This window comes from Thalassophryne amazonica, chromosome 5 (genome assembly GCF_902500255.1).
Source record: "Thalassophryne amazonica chromosome 5, fThaAma1.1, whole genome shotgun sequence".
Classification (NCBI taxonomy): domain Eukaryota; kingdom Metazoa; phylum Chordata; class Actinopteri; order Batrachoidiformes; family Batrachoididae; genus Thalassophryne; species Thalassophryne amazonica.
The window spans coordinates 121,029,342-121,049,097 of NC_047107.1; the positions used below are offsets into that span (position 1 = coordinate 121,029,342).

Sequence of the window (19,756 nt, forward strand, 5' to 3'; positions counted from 1 at the left end):
GAATTGAGTGAGTCCATATTTTTTCCTCTGCTTGGTTTAAATAAGTAACCGTTACTGACTGCCACAATCTTTTTTTCTTGATTTCTTATAGTGTTTCTTAAAGCCAGAAAGTTGCCATTTGAAATGACTTTAGTTTTGTGTCATGTCTGTGATCTGCTTTTTTTCTACAAAATTAAACAACTGAATGAACATCCTCCGAGGCCGGTGATTCCATAATTTTTGCCAGGGGTTGTATTTAAAAGTTCCTGTCTTTGGCTCTCTTTGAATTGCACACCACTCCATTACAAATCTAGAACTGCTCCTAACCCATTCCCTTTGCCTAACAGCATAGGTGTTACACTGATATGACTTCTTTCATTTTTATTTTGAAAAATAATAAAAGTGAAAGTGTAAAGTTTGCTGTGGAATGAAAAAAACATTTTTTATGGCTGTCTTGTTCGTGTACAGCTGTTCCGCAGTCACATTTTTAAATTAACAGACCTCATGCAGAATGTCAACAAATCAAATCCTGTATTTCACATTTCAAAAGGAAAACATCTTCAAGTGGTTAAGCATCGGGCATCAGACTAGAGGGTCCTAATCGCAGCCAGAGTGGGGGGGAAAAAAAAAAAATCACTAACAGCCCTTGGGAAAGGTCTTTAATCCCCTAGTTGCTCCCGGTGTGCAGTGAGTGCCTTTGCATAGCAGCACCCTCACAATGGTGTGTGAGTGTGTTTGGGTGAATGTGAGGCATCATTGTAAAGCGCTTTGAGATCCTGATGCAGATGGAAAAGTGCTATATAAATGCAGTCCATTTACACTTCTGAGACACGCCTTTGCAGAGACTGATGGATGAAATTCAAAATGCATAAAATCCTGTTCACCATTTAAACTGTTTATTAACAACAACAACAGCTCATCTGCAGATGACTTACAACCTGTAAAACAAATGGCTGAAGAGGATGATCATAAATAAATGGTAGAACCGTTAGACTAATTAGACTCTGGTAGTGCATTTGAAAAAATGCAAACAAAACCTTGCACACGTGTGCGTGCGCACACACAGACACTCAAAAAGCACTTCTGAGCAGAAGCTCAGAGTTTGTGAAATCTGCACCAACATAATCCCCCCCCCCCCCCCCCCAAAAAAAAAAACCCCACACACACCCCTTAAATATCTAAGTTCTGCAATCATAATAATTTTGTTGTTGTCGTTGTGCAACTGTTGTTGACTTCCCTCCAACATCATGATCTCCAGAAGGATGCGGTCAGCTGACCTTTAGGCGGGCTGATGTAACGACTCCGCAGCGACGTCTGCAGGTGAAAGACAAAGTGATCATTTTTTATGACATCGCATGCTTAAATGTTACTTTTTAAATTTGTCGAGCAACGAGTGACGCACCTCGACAAACTGCTTGAGTCGGACAAAGGAGGCCATCTCCCCGCTGGTCGTCACAGACTCAATCCTGCAGACAAATAAAATAGTCATCAGAAGGAAGAACACCAAGGCCACAGACATTTCATAAAAACCTTTTTTTTGGGGGGGGGGGGGGGGGATCAGGCTACATTTGAGATAATCTGGTTTTAAATAAGATCTAACCCAAAGTTTGGCAGGTTTACTTTTCAAAAGCTTTAATCAGGTAGAAAAGTGACAAACTGAATATAATTTAATAAACTGATCTGAAAAAAAAAAAAAAAACTTAAATCCTGGATTTTGAACAAAGGGAGATTTGACTTTGCACTCTAAGACATTCATTGACATTTTATTGAACATTTTTCTGACATTTATAGTTTTTCGTTTTGAAGTGGATCTAAATTAAATTGGATGTCAAGACTCAAAACCTTCAAAATGTTTGACTTAAGTGATTCATTTAATAATTCAAAACTCTTCAGTGAAACTGTCCTAATATATATATATATATATATATATATATATATATATATATATATATATATATATATATATATATATATATATATATATATATATATATATATATATATATATATATATATATATATATCCACATTTATAATTTGAAGTATTCTGGAATTGTTCACATTAAGGTGACGCACATATTTAAGGTCGAAGGTGAGCATGTACCTCGGGAAGTATTCCTCTTTCAGCAGCAGGATGAGTTTCCAGAACTGGTCCTGATAGGCTTTCATCAACGCGTGACCACAAACCTGCACAAAGGCAACAGTTTAGACACCTCCACAAAATACAGAAGCACAGAAAAGGTTTTAAAATGAACCAGAGCAATTGTCTCTAAATGCATAAAGCTCCAAGTGTGCTGATATAGTTATTCTTGAAGACCACTGGGAGACCGTCTGCAATATTTTCAATAGAACAAACTCTCAGCAGTGACAGAAAACGGTGGTAAGGTTCCCCTGCTTCATGTTCAGTTGCTTCAGCTTTACACACACACACACGTATATGCACAACTCACTTCCAGGAAATCAAACAGCAGCGTCGCTGTGACATCAGTTCGTGGCTCCATGTTCAGCATCTGGGCGACCCAGCGCCAGCCGTGGTTCAAACCGTGAGGGCCCAACTGAAACAACATGAGGTCCAACATCAGTCATTCACACATCTCACAACCACACAATAACTTGAGAAACATTTGTCTCTTTTTTCCTTCCATTCCTCCCAGGTATTGTGTCCAAATTACACCAAACCTGACACATAAGGAGGTGGGTTCTGAAATCACCAACTAAGACCAAATTTACCAAAGGTAAAGGACCAGGACCAGGTCATATGTCAAAATTTAGGTTTTTCCACTAGAGTTTACACCACACTTGGCACACATATGGAGGCGGGTTCTGAAACTGCAAGTTGCAAATTTGGCAAAAGGCAAAAAGTTTTATTTTGAACCTGATTTGGACTAAGTGTGATATATACATACGAGGTCTGTCCATAAAGTATCGTACCTTTTTATTTTTTTCAAACCTATATGTATTTCATTCATGTTTTTACATCAGACATGCTTGAACCCTCGTGCGCATGCGTGAGTTTTTCCACGCCTGTCGGTGACGTCATTCGCCTGTGAGCACGCCTTGTGGAAGGAGTGGTCCCGCCCCCTCGTTGGATTTTCATTGTCTGGAAATGGCGGAATGAAAAGGACTTTTTTTCCATCAGAATTTTTTCAGAAGCTGTTAGAGACTGGCACCTAGAAACCATTCGAAAAATTTATCTGGCTTTCAGTGAAAATTTTACGGGCTTCACAGAGAATAAGGACTTTCACTACAGCTTTAAGGACGGTTGGTGCGCCGCGCTACGAGCTGCGACACAAACCACTGGATCATTTCTAAGCTGATGGCTCTGTGGATACGAGACCGTCGTGTGCTCTTTCTCTGGTTATCACAAGAGCTGGACATCAGCCATTTTCCGGCAGATTTCACTTTTAACAAGAGATTTTGTCATGGAAAGCCGCGCGGAGGCTTCGTGCGTCACGACCAATTCGCTGATGAAGCGAGACAAAGGAACACCTCCATTTCGGAGCATTAGAGGACAAGTTGGGACATGTCCAGCTCTCCACAAGTTCTTTTATACTCACTCGACTGGTAAGCACTGAAAGCCAAGATAGACATGTCCCAACTTGTCCTCTAACACTCCGAAACGGAGGTGTTCCTTTGTCTCGCTTCATCAGCGAATCGGTCGTGACGCGCGAAGCCTCTGCGTACATCCAACCAGCCTCACAACCGCAGACCACGTGTAACCACACCAGCCCAGGACCTCCACATCCAGCATGTTCACCTCCAAGATTGTCTGAGACCAGCCACTCGGACAGCTGCTGAAACAATCGGTTTGCATAACCAAAGAATTTCTGCACAAACTGTCAGAAACCGTCTCAGGGAAGCTCATCTGCATGCTCGTCGTCCTCATCAGGGTCTCGACCTGACTCCAGTTTGTCGTCGTAACCAACTTGAGTGGGCAAATGCTCACATTCGCTGGCGTTTGGCACGTTGGAGAGGTGTTCTCTTCACGGATGAATCCCGGTTCACACTGTTCAGGGCAGATGGCAGACAGCATGTGTGGCGTCGTGTGGGTGAGCGGTTTTCTGATGTCAATGTTGTGGATCAAGTGGCCCATGGTGGCAGTGGGGTTATGGTATGGGCAGGCATCTGTTATGGACGAAGAACACAGGTGCATTTTATTGATGGCATTTTGAATGCACAGAGATACCGTGACGAGATCCTGAGGCCCATTGTTGTGCCATACATCCAAGAACATCACCTCATGTTGCAGCAGGATAATGCACGGCCCCATGTTGCAAGGATCTGTACACAATTCTTGGAAGCTGAAAATGTCCCAGTTCTTGCATGGCCGGCATACTCACCGGACATGTCACCCATTGAGCATGTTTGGGATGCTCTGGACCGGCGTATACGACAGCGTGTACCAGTTCCTGCCAATATCCAGCAACTTCGCACAGCCATTGAAGAGGAGTGGACCAACATTCCACAGGCCACAATTGACAACCTGATCAACTCTATGCGAAGGAGATGTGTTGCACTGCATGAGGCAAATGGTGGTCACACCAGATACTGACTGGTATCCCCCCCCCCCAATAAAACAAAACTGCACCTTTCAGAGTGGCCTTTTATTGTGGACAGTCTAAGGCACACCTACGCACTAATCATGGTGTCTAATCAGCATCTTGATATGGCACACCTGTGAGGTGGGATGGATTATCTCAGCAAAGGAGAAGTGCTCACTATCACAGATTTAGACTGGTTTGTGAACAATATTTGAGAGAAATAGTGATTTGTGTATGTGGAAAAAGTTTTAGATCTTTGAGTTCATCTCATACAAAATGGGAGCAAAACCAAAAGTGTTGCGTTTATATTTTTGTTGAGTATATATATCTATCTATCTATCTATATATATCTATATATATATATATATATATATATATATGATGTCACTGTTTGTTACCCCCTGCGTGGAGCTGTCGGGCCACTTCAGCTGGATGATGCCAGCATAGAGACGAATCATGCCAGTCATCCGCTTCAGGAAAATCCCATGGGCTTCAACTCCAGAGTCATCAACACGATAACCGAGAACCCTGCAGATGTGATGACATAATACACAAAACCTTACACACATTTCTCTTATTTTTAAAATCTATTTTTCGAAGAGGAAGCACGCAACATGTGAAACAATTATGATTTCTAAAGGACACGTTGCACATTATTTAATGTCCCGGTTAGCAACACAACATAAAAGTATCCATGAGTGCAAGTCTATCTGCGCACAGTAATAATTAGTGGTCACTGATATATTTTATTGCCAGTTATCCCTCTCGCTCAGCGAGTCAACAGGTGCTGACGTTCCGATGGCCGACAGAGTGAAACAAACACTGCTACATCCAATAATGAAGCTTCTGAGCTTTCATTTGAAAGTGATGGCTCTGATTTACATAGAATGTACAGAGACGAGACAATATACTGAACCCCGAAACTCTCAATTTGTTTGAGTGTGTGGGATTTTGGAACCTAACGTGCTGACTCTGCTGTCTGTGTCACAGGACACTATCTTACTGCCGCCATTAACGCACACGTGGATCAGCTTTTATACTGGAAAAAGTTGGAACATTATTTTCAGGAGATAATGGACTTTCTAGCCAACATGACAGAATCATGAGAGAACGTTGTGAGGATCTGACAGCGGAGCTACTACTACCGTAAGGGCATGCCAAAATAACGGAGATGATCAGAGAAAGAACCGCTGATGCAAGTGGCCAAGAGTCCAGCAGCCACGGCTCATGGTCTGTGGGCTGGTCACACCTGTCCACACCAGCTGGGATTATCCTTTTTCTTGTTCTTCTAAATCACAAACACAATGGAAATATGTCTCATGCAGGGCGCCTGTGATCAGCCCCCAGATTTACCAAATAATGCAGAAAAACACTGAAAGGCTCATATCAACCGACCAACCGATATTTCAGTCAGACTATGAACTGAGGGCACTGAAAAATTCATGATCTGAGAGCCCTATATGAGCAATCCACCAGAATTCTGACAAACATTCACTGCCCAAGTAAGTTAAATGACACTTTTTTCATTTCTAAAATTAAGCAATTTAATTTCAAGATGCCTTTTTCAAATGGCCTTCAATATTTTTTTGCTTACATTTATTGTTATTTACATTAATTATTATGATCCTATTGTCTTACTTGCAATTTGTACATGTTCAATAAAGCCCCTCTATCAATAAATCAATCATAAACAATATTTACATCTATGAACATTTTGCACGCTGACGTCCGCAAAAATGTCATTTAAATCACTCCAGAGGTGTTATCAGGTTACAAAAACAGTATTTCCAGTTTTAGAAGTGTTTATTTCGCACTAGCTTTTACATAATATATGAGAAACATGTTACATAAGAACATAAATGAAGCGTTTTTAGAGAGAGCTGCCACTGATGTCATGGTACCGCTCTACTCTCATTGGCTGTCACCTCCGCCACTCTGAAACAGAATGTGACTTTTAACCTGTTAAAATATGTCAAGGTTACCTATTTTTGAACTTGTCCAAGGTCTGTGTCCCAAGAATGTTCCCTGTGAATTTGAAGACTGGCAGCAATAGCACTGGACTTATGCTGAGCATGGATGCACGGACGGACGGCAAGTCTTCACAATATCCGAGGGCTGTATTTTAAAATAATCTATGTGTACCATATATTGGTAAGGAGTTGCATTCCCAAATTAGCTGACTTTATCCTCATTAATATGTGAATGTTAGCACAGAGCATCCTGGAAATTGCATCAGATATTCTACCACCCAGGGGGCAACCATGTCTGTAAATATGAAATAGCAACTGCGTGTCATTACGGAGATACTTACTACAAGAGGCCATACTGTGTCTCCATGAAGCATGCAGTGACGTGTTTGTTCCACTGACCTCTGGTATTCTTCCACAGATGTGCCTGCCTTCTTTGGGGGGTAATATGGGACTGCGTACGGACACTTCTTGTGCAAGTGAGCGAGGATGAGGTCTCCCAGTCGAGGGTGGCGCTCCCATATGCCTGAGGCCACCACAGCGATGGGGAAGGCTGCTTCGTGATGGGAAGCCACTTCCTCTTCTCCTTGTTTCTACAGAGAGAAAAATAAATAAATAAAGATGACAAGGTGGAGAACAAAGCGGAACAGGCATAGCTTCGCCCCTGCAGCTATCATTGAACTGAATAAGCAGTAGTTGCTATCACACATGGATTTTCACTGCCTTTTATTGATCTGTTCTTTTCTAAATGTCCTGGACTTGGAACCTTGAACACTTTTACCTTTACTTTTATTTAGGGTTTTTTTTTTTTTTTTTTTTTAAATGGTATTTTAGTTGTAACATAGTTTTATGTCAAATATGTTTTGTAACAGTGTGTTTCCTGTATGTGCATTCGATGTTTACCTCGCTGGCTGCAAGCAAATCTACCTACGGGTATAAATAAAGTAACCTGTTACCTTTTACCCGTGGGTGCTGTTGAGCTGGCGATGGAGTAAGATGTGGTTTTTTTTTTTGAGCTCCCATCAAACTTCTTTTTATATTTTAAGTTAATACTTGTGCTGCACATTAATACATCAACCAATTTGCTCTGAAAATATTTCCGAAGGTGGGTGAAGGTATACATTTGAGTAAATGGCGATGAATCTGGGCAAATTTACAGTCACTGGAGCAGTGATCACTACACCCAACACCGCCTCAAGACAGACTCCTGCTGCCACCCTGGCAGGAATGTCTCCGGCACAGCCAGCTAAACCAGAGATGGACATCAATTCCATGAAACTGGAAATTCTTCTCTCACTGAAAACTGAAATTTTGATGATAAAATCAGAAATGAAAATCGCATTTGCCGAAGACTTTGACTTCCTTAAAAGTGAGTTCCAGGCAGTAAAAGCAGAAGTAAAAAACAACACGGCGGCGATTCATTATGTAATCCACCAAATGAAAAAGACAATCCAAGAAATAGAGACCTGACTGTCAACATAGTCAGGCAAGGTGGTGACATTGCAGACTACAGTAAATACGCTGAGGATGGAGGTGGCAGAGCTTCGAGACAAATGAGAGGAGATAGAAGGAAGAGCGTGGTAGTGTAACATCAGAATACCGGGGCTGCCTTAGACAACTGGATGGAGTTCCACGGTATCAGTCTCAAAGCAGAGGTGCTACAGCTGGATAAGGAGGTGCTCACTGGCCGCTCACACACAAGCCTGGCACTAAAAAACCCACCGGGAAACCATGTGAGACAGTGGACAAGCTCCACTATTTCAAGACTGTGTCGAGGTAATGAGCCGGGCATGCCCCCGTGCTCAACTTCGGTACAACAGGGAGACAGTTGCTATCATTCTGGATTACACTGCAAGAGTCACCAGAGCCAGAGCCGTGTTCACGGAGGTCAGAAAGCTACTCCACAACCATCAGAAAGTCCAGTTTGGCATACTGTTTCCAGCCTGTCTCCATATATAACAGAAGAAAAAGAATTCACCGATGCAGAAAAAGCAATGAGCTATGTTTAGAAGCACATTTTTTTTTTATACAGTACTGATCACCTTTATGCATAGGCTAAATATTATTTTGTTATAACTTAGGGACCTGTCACACTTGACAATTTAGCCAGCATATGCTGACAGCCCGTTTTCACCGAGCTGTTCGGGTCGGTACTGCACGATGTGGTACGGGACGGAATAGTTATGTCTGGCTTGATTTATGTTTCCACCACCAGCAGAACCTTTTTGTGTGGCAGGCAGAACACAAATATTGGCAAGCATGCCATCGAGCACACCAACGCTGTCTTGTGGCCTCTCTATTCCACATGGAGGCCAATTAGAAAACTTTAACATTTTTTTTATTTTATGCAGAAGAATTGACTGATGTCTGTGGTAAACACCGACGTGACTTAATGAGGCGCTGTGAGTCTTTCAACTTTTAAAATGTTTATTGTCTTGTTGTGAAACGCACCGACGTTCTCTAGTTCAGACTGTGAGACAAACCACAGAGGGATTTCTTTTAAAACACTATGTTTCGTCAGCCACGAGAAGAAAGTAAAGTATTTTCAGACATCATTTTCCACAATCAGGACACTTTATGTGGATAAGTTTTCATCAGACTGTTGATGACCCCAACTGAAATGAGCAGGTAAAATTAAGACTTTATATTTACTCAGTGTGTGACTGGTTTCAATATTTCTAATAGTCTGAACAGCATGAGGACTGCACCTTTCAGCTTTTCAGCCAATCAATCAATCAACAGCATCAACAGATGTATTTTGACTTCTGAGTAACTTACAATAAACGTGTCAACAATTACATAACTTACCTACAACTTATGGTCCACGTATGCGGGACGTATCAGCTGTACGCTGGCATACGTTGAAAATATTGTGAATGCCCAAAACTTTTCAACATACTCGCTGTATTATGATATATCAGCGTGACTCAACATGCTCATAACTTATACAAAACTTAGGCCAAGATGGGAGCAACTGCTGTCCTTCAAGACAATATCAGGCGATGGTCAAGTTGAGAGACAATTTTTCAAGATCGCCAAGGTTTCACCCAGTCCCTCAAATCCATGATATTTCTGGCTGGTTTTGATATATGTGTATATATTTTTAAATATTTGATTCAACCTAGGCACCTCATTAATTGACATTTTATGGAGTACATTCCCTAATAATTGCAGCAGAATACAGGCAAAATTAAGCCTTGCCAAACTGAACATGCCTGTTTGACAGCTGAATGATTCCTGTTTCTATCTTCGAAATTGCAGTGCAATTTCCCGATGTGTTAAAAATACTAAAAATAGAGAAAACCACAATGAAAACGTCTGTGTTTGGTTCCAGAACTTCACCCCATAGCATTGTATGTTCTCTACAATGTTCTGCAATTATCACAAAAACCCATTTGTATTTAGTTTAAACACACTAAAAGTTTAAAAATACAAGAACCAACCTCTATGTTGTTTATTTTTTTTTGTCATGTTTAATTTCGTCAGCAGCGTTCCTTCCACCCCCCCACAAAGGTTTTTCAGACTTTGCTAAAATTTTTGCTTCTTGTCCTTTTCGTATCATTTCCACTCACTGCAGGCAAAGAAAGGTCTCACATCCACAGAATATGTGCTGACGAATGTGAATCTCTGAGCTATCGAGCACATGTACAACACAAGAAAATTCACACTATTTCCACATCTATTTTGTAAACAACTTTAGGACTTTTTTAGTCAAACACCCTCTAGTTCGGAACCTGAGAACGGATCATAGCATGATTACTTTTTAGTCTGATACTAAATCTTAACCACTGGTCTAGTAAGTGTCAGTTTACGACTCTACCCAAAATGTTTTAGTAGTATCACAAAATGGATAAAAATAAACTAAATCTTATCAGTTTGTTCTTATATTGGACACTTTCTATCATATAATGATTTAAAAATATACAAAAAAGCTTCATATGCTTTATCAATGCTACCTTCCCTCAATACTGCCTCCCAGTTCTGTACCAACAGTTCTTCTTTAAATGCATTAATTGCTTCCTCTGTCTTCACTCTTTGTCCAATATCCTGTTTATCTTTCTTGTAGCAGTTGTCACACACTACAAAAACTGGTAAATGATCACTGATTAATAATTCACTTACTGTATTGTTATCTACTTTGAGCTGTAATTCTGCTAGGTCTGGTAATTTTAGGATAGAGGCTCAGACTGTACACTGTATCAAATTCTTTAGTTAACTTATGATTATTTGGGTTCAGCAGATCAATATTAAAATCCCCACAGATTAAGAAGATCTTTTGGGTTGAAGTTGCATATGTTTCCTCAAACATGCCCTAAAGATTTCAATTGAAATGGAGCAATAACTCCACCTGGTGGACAGTTACCACTAATGCAGGTACAATAGAATTATGGCAAGAGCTCTAGTATCAGCATCATTTTGTAAATTAAAGGGACATGAAAGTAGTGGCTGTAACAAAGAGGGGGAAAGAAATTACCTTTAATATTAAAGACTCAATTTTAAAATTTAAAAGGTATTTTGGGAATTTTACCTGACCACCATTTCCTATTATTGTGCTATCTGCTCTTTCAAACCACCTCTTTTGTTACTTTATATATTAGACACAAATAAGATGACTCACCACAAACTTCTCCGCCATTCTATAATAAACAAAGTCCAGGCCCTGTGGATGATCAGAGGCGGAGACAGACCTCCCCCCAGTCACCACTGGTCGTCTGGAGAGCAGCTTGTTCAACTTGTCGAAGATTTCTCGAAGCTGGGACCCGGAGATGCTGGAGATCTGACTAACAGGGATGGTGGCTGCTTTCTGAAGCTCCATCTTCAGCTTCTTGATCTGAATGCAGGGAAGAGAAATCAAAATAGTCTGCACAAAAACCAACTCAGAAATAAATTAAGTTGTCAGCTGCTGTTTCACATAAGAATCACTTCAACAGCAGGTTTTTTTTTTCTTACTTGTCTACCATGTCACCATTGTGGCACAAAATAAATTCTCTATAGCACAAAAAATAAATAAATAAATAAATCCTTTGTTGCCATTATCACCCACCATGGGATCAATTTTACATATGAATTTAATTCTCTAAAAATTACATAAAGTTCTCATTCAAAAGTAGCAGACAAGTGAGAAATCTGGCAAATTTTATATATTTTTCTATTGTGCAGTTTTAGGCTGAAGGCCAGTAATAATTAATATAACAATACATAAAGAGCAACCATCTGAACTCCTTTAGCTTGTTTGCAGTAAAATGCATCATCATCTCATAATTACAAGCTCAGTAGGAAGAGACGAGAACTCTTGAAAGCAAAAAAATTCTAGTATGAAATATTTTCCAAGAACTTCACCCTCTTGCGGATTGCAGAAGAAATCTGAGAAGTTCATGATTTTTGTTTGACCCCACTAAAACACTCAGATTCCAGTAGCATTCAAAACACAGGGGGACTGATTTTCACATACATAGGCAATTTATTATTATTATTAATATTATTAACCAAAGACTGCACTATAGAAGTTCACAGGGAAAAGCATAAACCAACCTGGGTATCTTTAGAAGATGAAAGCAGACTGAAGGACTGAGAGCACTGATTTGCCGATTCCTGAAGCTGGTTGTACCATGTCAGTGTAACATCATCTGTGTTGGACTTCAGCCCTGGTGGCAGAAACCACGCATCAAATGTTTACCAATGCAAAAGTAACATGCAGTAATAAATCTGAAAAACACTTTCAAGTATCAGTGTTCACTTGTGAGGGAGCTACAAGACCTGAAAGGCAGCTGTGACTTACCTGTGTGAAGCGCCTTGAGGCAACTTTGTTGTGATTTAGCGCTATATAAATGAAATAAATTGAAACTGAGTTGTGACTGTGGGCAATTGGGGAAATGCCATATAGAGAGATTCCACCTTTTTCCCCAGTTTTTGTAAAATAAACTACAATAGATTTTCTTCTTTTGTGATTTATGGCATTATAACTACTTTGCACTGCTGAAAAGCCATTTCTGAGTTTGACCTATGACTAGCTATGATTGTATTGTTACCACAGAGGTGCAGGACTTGCAGATGCAGTGAAAAATGAGCCCATAGAGAGGAAACAAAGCACAAAGAAATTGATTGGGGTTCGAAAGATTAAAACATAAAGATAGAATCTGGAAATAACCTGAAACTACTACTATGTATCGGTATTGTTTGTAGTTTTATAACAAGCATTCAATTGTCAATAGGCAGAGGTATGGTTCAGCCTCAAACCTCTAACCTTTTTTCCTGATTGCTACCACTCTGTCTGAATCTCACCTTTTCTCTCAGCTTTCTGCCTGGCCAACTGTGCGGCCGTCTTCTCAGCCTCCTGCTGGGCCTGTATCAGTGCCTGCTTTTTTAGCTCCTCTTCCTCCTCCTGCTCCTTTTTCTTTTTTTCCTGCACCTCAGAGGCCTCTTTGTGCAACAGCTGGAGGAGATCCCTCATTTCATGAAGGGCTCGACCTGCCACATTCATGTCCTCCATGCTAGGAAAATCTCCCTGGAAGAAGAGAGAAATCTGTCACATCCAAACCCTAGTTCTTGTTTGTGTTTTGACACAATGAACATGATGCACATTTCTGAAAACAAAAATGATGCAAAACGGGGAAACCTAGTATTTTGGGATGCACTATCACAAATATGTGTCCCTTTAAATTATATATACAGTAGTGTTCAGAATAATAGTAGTGCTATGTGACTAAAAAGATTAATCCAGGTTCTGAGTATATTTCTTATTGTTACATGGGAAACAAGGTACCAGTAGATTCTCACAAATCCAACAAGACCAAGCATTCATGATATGCACACTCTTAAGGCTGTGAAATTGGGCTATTAGTAAAAAAAAAAAAAAAAAAAAAAAGTAGAAAAGGGGGTGTTCAGAATAATAGTAGCATCTGCTGTTGATGCTACAAACTCAAAACTTATGTTCAAACTGCTTTTTTAGCAATCCTGTGAATCACTAAACTAGTATTTAGTTGTATAACCACAGTTTTTCATGATTTCTTCACATCTGCGAGGCATTCATTTTGTTGGTTTGGAACCAAGATTTTGCTCATTTACTAGTGTGCTTGGGGTCATTGTTGCTGAAACACCCATTTCAAGGGCATGTCCTCTTCTGCATAAGGCAACATGACCTCTTCCAGTATTTTGACATATCCAAACTGATCCATGATACCTGGTATGCGATATATAGACCCAACACCATAGTAGGAGAAACATGCCCATATCATGATGCTTGCACCACCATGCTTCACTGTGAACTGTGGCTTGAATTCAGAGTTTGGGGGTCGTCTCACAAACTGTCTGTGGCCCTTGGACCCAAAAAGAACAATTTTACTCTCATCAGTCCACAAAATATTCCTCCATTTCTCTTTAGGCCAGTTGTGTTCTTTGGCAAATTGTAACCTCTTCTGCATGTCTTTTATTTAACAGAGGGACTTTGAGGCAAATAAATTAGCTTCACACAGGCGTCTTCTAACTGTCACAGCACTTACAGGTAACTCCAGACTGTCTTTGATCATCCTGGAGCTGATCAGTGGGTGAGCCTTTGCTATTCTGGTTATTATTCTATCCATTTTGATGGTTGTTTCCGTTTTCTTCCACGCGTCTTTTTTTGGTCCATTTTAAAGCATTGGAGATCATTGTAGATGAACAGCCTATAATTTTTTGCACCTGCGTATACGTTTTCCCCTCTCCAATCAACTTTTTAATCAAACTACACTGTTCTTCTGAACAATGTCTTGAACGTCCAATTTTCCTCAGGCTTTCAAAGAGAAAAGCAAGTTCAACAGGTGCTGGCTTCATCCTTAAACAGGGGACACCTGATTCACACCTGTTTGTTCCACAAAATTGACAAACTACTACTGCCACACTACTATTATTGTGAACACCCCCTTTTCTACTTTTTTTTTACTAATAGCCCAATTTCTTAGCCTTAAGAGTGTGCATATCATGAATGCTTGGTCTTGTTGGATTTGTGAGAACCTACTGAATCTACTGGTACCTTGTTTCCCATGTAACAATAAGAAATATACTCAAAACCTCTATTAATGTTTTTAGTTACATAGCACTACTATTATTCTGAACACTACTGTGCACACACACACACACATATATACATGCATACACACACACACAAAAATATAAACGCAACACTTTTGGTTTTGCTCCCATTTTGTATGAGATGAACTCAAAGATCTAAAACTTTTTCCCACATACACAATATCACCATTTCCCTCAAATATTGTTCACAAACCAGTCTAAATCTGTGATAGTGAGCACTTCTCCTTTGCTGAGATAATCCATCCCACCTCATAGGTGTGCCATATCAAGATGCTGATTAGTGCACAGGTGTGCCTTAGACTGTCCACAATAAAAGGTCACTCTGAAAGGTGCAGTTTTATCACAGCACAATGCCACAGATGTCGCAAGATTTGAGGGAGCGTGCAATTGGCATGCTGACAGCAGGAATGTCAACCAGAGCTGTTGCTCGTGTATTGAATGTTCATTTCTCTACCATAAGCCATCTCCAAAGGCGTTTCAGAGAATTTGGCAGTACATCCAACCAGCCTCACAACCGCAGACCACGTGTAACCACACCAGTCCAGGACCTCCACATCCAGCATGTTCACCTCCAAGATCGTCTGAAACCAGCCACTCGGACAGCTGCTGAAACAATCGGTTTGCATAACCAAAGAATTTCTGCTCAAACTGTCAGAAACCGTCTCAGGGAAGCTCATCTGCATGCTCGTCGTCCTCATCGGGGTCTCGACCCGACTCCAGTTCATCGTCGTAACCGCTTGAGTGGGCAAATGCTCACATTCGCTGGCGTTTGGCACGTTGGAGAGGTGTTCTCTTCACGGATGAATCCCGGTTCACACTGTTCAGGGAAGATGGCAGACAGCATGTGTGGCGTCGTGTGGGTGAGCGGTTTTCTGATGTCAATGCTGTGGATCGAGTGGCCCATGGTGGCGGTGGGGTTATGGTATGGGCAGGCATCTGTTACGGATGAAGAACACAGGTGCATTTTATTGATGGCATTTTGAATGCATAGAGATACCGTGACGAGATCCTGAGGCCCATTGTTGTGCCAACATCCAAGAACATCACCTCATGTTGCAGCAGGATAATGCACGGCCCCATGTTGCAAGGATCTGTACACAATTCTTGGAAGCTGAAAATGTCCCAGTTCTTGCATGGCCGGCATACTCACCGGACATGTCACCCATTGAGCATGTTTGAGATGCTCTGGACCGGCGTATACGACAGCGTGTACCAGTTCCTGCCAATATCCAGCAACTTCGCACAGCCATTGAAGAGGAGTGGACCAAAATTCCACAGGCCACAATTGACAACCTGATCAACTCTATGCGAAGGAGATGTGTTGCACTGCATGAGGCAAATGGTGGTCACACCAGATACTGACTGGTATCCCCCCCATTAAAACAAAACTGCACCTTTCAGAGTGGCCTTTTATTGTGGACAGTCTAAGGCACACCTGTGCACTAATCATGGTGTCTAATCAGCATCTTGATATGGCACACCTGTGAGGTGGGATGGATTATCTCAGCAAAGGAGAAGTGCTCACTATCACAGATTTAGACTGGTTTCTGAACAATATTTGAGGGAAATGGTGATATTGTGTATGTGGAAAAAGTTTTAGATCTTTGAGTTCATCTCATACAAAATGGGAGCAAAACCAAAAGTGTTGCGTTTATATTTTTGTTGAGTGTGTGTGTGTATATATGTATACATACACGAGGGCTGTCAAAGTAACGGTCCTTTTTATTTTTTTCAAAAACTATATGGATTTCATTCATATGTTTTTACGTCAGACATGCTTGAACCCTCGTGCGCATGCGTGAGTTTTTCCACGCCTGTCGGTGACGTCATTCGCCTGTGAGCACTCCTTGTGGGAGGAGTCGTCCAGCCCCTCGTCGGAATTCCTTTGTCTGAGAAGTTGCTGAGAGACTGGCGCGTTGTTTGATCAAAAGTTTTTCTAAACCTGTGAGACACATCGAAGTGGACGCGGTTCGAAAAATTAAGCTGGTTTTCAGTGAAAATTTTAACGGCTGATGAGAGATTTTGAGGTGATTCTGTCGCTTTAAGGACTTTTCACGGAGCGAGACGTTGCTCAGCGCTCTCAGCCACCGTCGTCAGCCTGTTCAAGCTGAAAACCTCCACATTTCAGGCTCTATTGATCCAGGACGTCGTGAGAGAACAGAGAAGTTTCAGAAGAAGTCGGTTTCAGCATTTTATCCGGATATTCCACTGTTAAAGGAGATTTTTTTTAATGAAAGACGTGCGGACGGAGCCGCGCATCGGGACGCAGCCGACGCGGTGCGGCGGCACAGGAAAAACACCTCCGTGTTGATAACCATTTGTAAAATCCAGGCGGCTTTTGATGGCTTTCAGTGGAGTGAGTATATGAGAAATTGTTTAACAGGCAGGACATGTTCCAACTTGTCCTTAAGGCTTCCAACGGAGGTGTTTTTCCTGTGGCGGAGCGTCGCGGCGGCTGCGTCCCGACGCGCGGACCCGTCCGCACGTCTTTCATTAAAAAAAAATCTCTTTTAACAGTGGAATATCCAGATAAAATGCTGAAACCGACTTCTTCTGAAACTTCTGTTCTCTCACGACGTCCTGGATCAATAGAGCCTGAAATGTGGAGGTTTTCAGCTTGAACAGGCTGATGACGCCGCCTGAGAGCGCTGCACGTCTCGCACCGTGAAAAGTCCTGAAAGCGACAATCACCTCAAAATCTCTCATCAGCCGTTAAAATTTTCACTGAAAACCAGCTTAATTTTTCGAACCGTGTCCACTTCGATGTGTCTCACAGGTTTAGAAAAAATTTTGATCAAACAACGCGCCAGTCTCTCAGAAACTTCTCAGACAAAGGAATTCCGACGAGGGGCTGGACGACTCCTCCCACAAGGAGTGCTCACAGGCGAATGACGTCACCGACATGCGTGGAAAAACTCACGCATGCGCACGAGGGTTCAAGCATGTCTGACGTAAAAACATATGAATGAAATCCATATAGTTTTTGAAAAAAATAAAAAGGACTGTTACTTTATTGACAGCCCTCGTATATATATATATATATATATATATATATATATTTTTTTTTTTTTTCCCCAAGCTACAATCTGCATATTTTATAATAGTTTCATTGAATATGTCCCAGAAAGGGCAGAATAAGTCTGTCACAGCAGAAAGACAGACTCAAACTGAACAGTTCTGCACCTGAGCTGAATCTAAGCAAACCATTCAAGCAATAAATGGTAAGAGGAGCACAGTGGAGCATTGCTGCTGCAGTGAGTGGCAGTGGTGAAAGTAGATGTGTTCGAATACTTGGGGTGTACTATGCAAAGAAGTGAAGAGTGTGATAAAGGCGTGACGTGCAGGCAGGGTGGAGTGGGTGGACAAAAGGCAGGATTGATTTGTGATAGGACATCTGCAAGCGTGAAGGGGAAAGTGTACAAGACATTGGTGCTAACAAGACAGGAGGCGGAGCTGATGATGCTGTGATTTGCTTTGGGAGTGATGAGGATTAACAGGTTTACAGGGTACATAGGGAGAAGGATGCTGAGGATGGAGCCACCAGGCAAGAGGACAAGAGGGAGGCTAAAAAGGAGGTTTATGGGCTTGCTGGGGGAGGGCATGGGGCGGTTGGTGTGACAGAGGAAGACGCAGAAGACCAGGTGAGATGGAGACTGATGATCTGCTGTGGTTCCCCCACCAGGGGAGGAGCCAAAAAGAAGATGATGCTGTGGTTGTCAGACAGTTAAAGTAACAAAAATAAAGTAAAAATAAATAAACTAAAAAATACAAACCTCACGGTCACAAGGATATTCCTTCGAGTGACACCCCCCGCCCCCCCTTCAGAGGAAGAAATATCAAATATAAACAGTCAAACTCCATAACTGACCTCTGATGTTTTTCTCACAACCTCTGACACCTGAGAGCAGAGCTGGTTTCCACGGGTGCTGTAAGTACTGACACAGGTCGGCGGGATGAAGGTCATAGTCTGGGTGGACAGCTGCAGCAGCTGGTTGAGCTGCAAGATCTCCTCCTGGATAGTGTTGAGGTTCCGTAGTCTCTCCCTGCCCTCTACCTGCCGCTGGCGCTCAAGCTCCGCCTCCCGCTGGCGCTCAAGCTCCGCCTCCCGCAGGCGTAGGTTCAGGATCTGACAGCAACAAGGATGAAGACCAAACTGATTAACTGGAAGCATTCATGAGCAGTCATCAAACCGCTGAGTAACCAGTGGTGATTGGATGAGGGCAACGATACTATACCAAACTGACAGAACATACAGAGTGTTTTTAGCTAACAGGAACAGGAATCCAGACAATTTCCCGGTTGAAAATTCCAAGATACAAATTGTAAACAAGAGCAACAGTCAACACCAGTAACATTGTGACCTCAGTCTTAAGACATAACCTGCATTGTATTATCATAATTAGTTCAATGGCTGTTCATTGATTATTTACACCGACTGCTCATGGTGAAGTCAACGTAGGTGATTTGACCTGAGTTTCCCAGATAAACCTCCAACTTCAAGCTCACTTTCAACATATTTTCCCCCACCCCAATTATGACATTTTGGAGTTCTGATTTATTTGGATTATGCCATAAGCCTGTAAGAGGGCCAGGTACCTTAAAACTAAGTAGACCATTAGTGAGTCTCTCATTCTTGCAGTGACAGCACTTATTCCTCAGCTCTGGAAAGCACTCGGCTTATACCTTGTAAAATCCAGCGTGGGAATAGACAAGTCACGAACAATAAGTTCTTGCATCTTATAGTTCTCTAAATTAAAAAGGGCAAATAATGAGGACAAACTGATTAGATGTTCCTCAACTCTGATGCCACGGGTCAATCCAAAAACCACATCTGGTTTGCTTATGTAATATTCCACAGACAGTGCCACCCACTGGACATTTCTAGGTTTGTTGCAGAAAATATCATCATCACATGCATAATGAAAATTAGGAGCAGGTGTGGTTGAAGTGATATGTAGCTTGAACTGAGCTGTAATTTTCAAAAGCCTTGGTTTGGTTACCATCAAGAGCAAAGCTGCTGCCTGGTAAATTGTGTTATTAATTTGTGTGCTCGTGGAGACAGAACTACCAATCCTCTCAAATACAGCAGACCACAATACCTTTATTCGGTGTCTGTGCTCTTCCTTCAGCTTCTCCTGGCGCCCCATGCTCTCTTTAGTCCTGCCATGCAGAAAGAGGGGGTGGGGGTGGAAGATAAGAGTT

At 41.6% G+C, this 19,756-nt stretch overlaps 1 protein-coding gene across 1 annotated transcript in view; it reads right to left on the reverse strand.

The window, feature by feature from the left end:
• Positions 1–1,164: 1,164 nt before the first annotated feature.
• Positions 1,165–19,756, reverse strand: part of gle1 (GLE1 RNA export mediator) — a 39,356-nt gene continuing 20,764 nt past the window's right edge. Inside the window, exons 5-15 of the mRNA XM_034171203.1 lie at positions 19,654–19,714; positions 18,423–18,680; positions 12,770–12,992; positions 12,020–12,132; positions 11,106–11,318; positions 6,890–7,080; positions 4,919–5,048; positions 2,430–2,534; positions 2,084–2,166; positions 1,382–1,445; positions 1,165–1,293 (exon numbers count right to left, since the gene is read on the reverse strand). Coding sequence (XP_034027094.1) covers positions 1,225–1,293; positions 1,382–1,445; positions 2,084–2,166; positions 2,430–2,534; positions 4,919–5,048; positions 6,890–7,080; positions 11,106–11,318; positions 12,020–12,132; positions 12,770–12,992; positions 18,423–18,680; positions 19,654–19,714 — 1,510 coding nt within the window. The 3' untranslated portion in view covers positions 1,165–1,224. The remainder of the gene's footprint in view (positions 1,294–1,381; positions 1,446–2,083; positions 2,167–2,429; positions 2,535–4,918; positions 5,049–6,889; positions 7,081–11,105; positions 11,319–12,019; positions 12,133–12,769; positions 12,993–18,422; positions 18,681–19,653; positions 19,715–19,756) is intronic.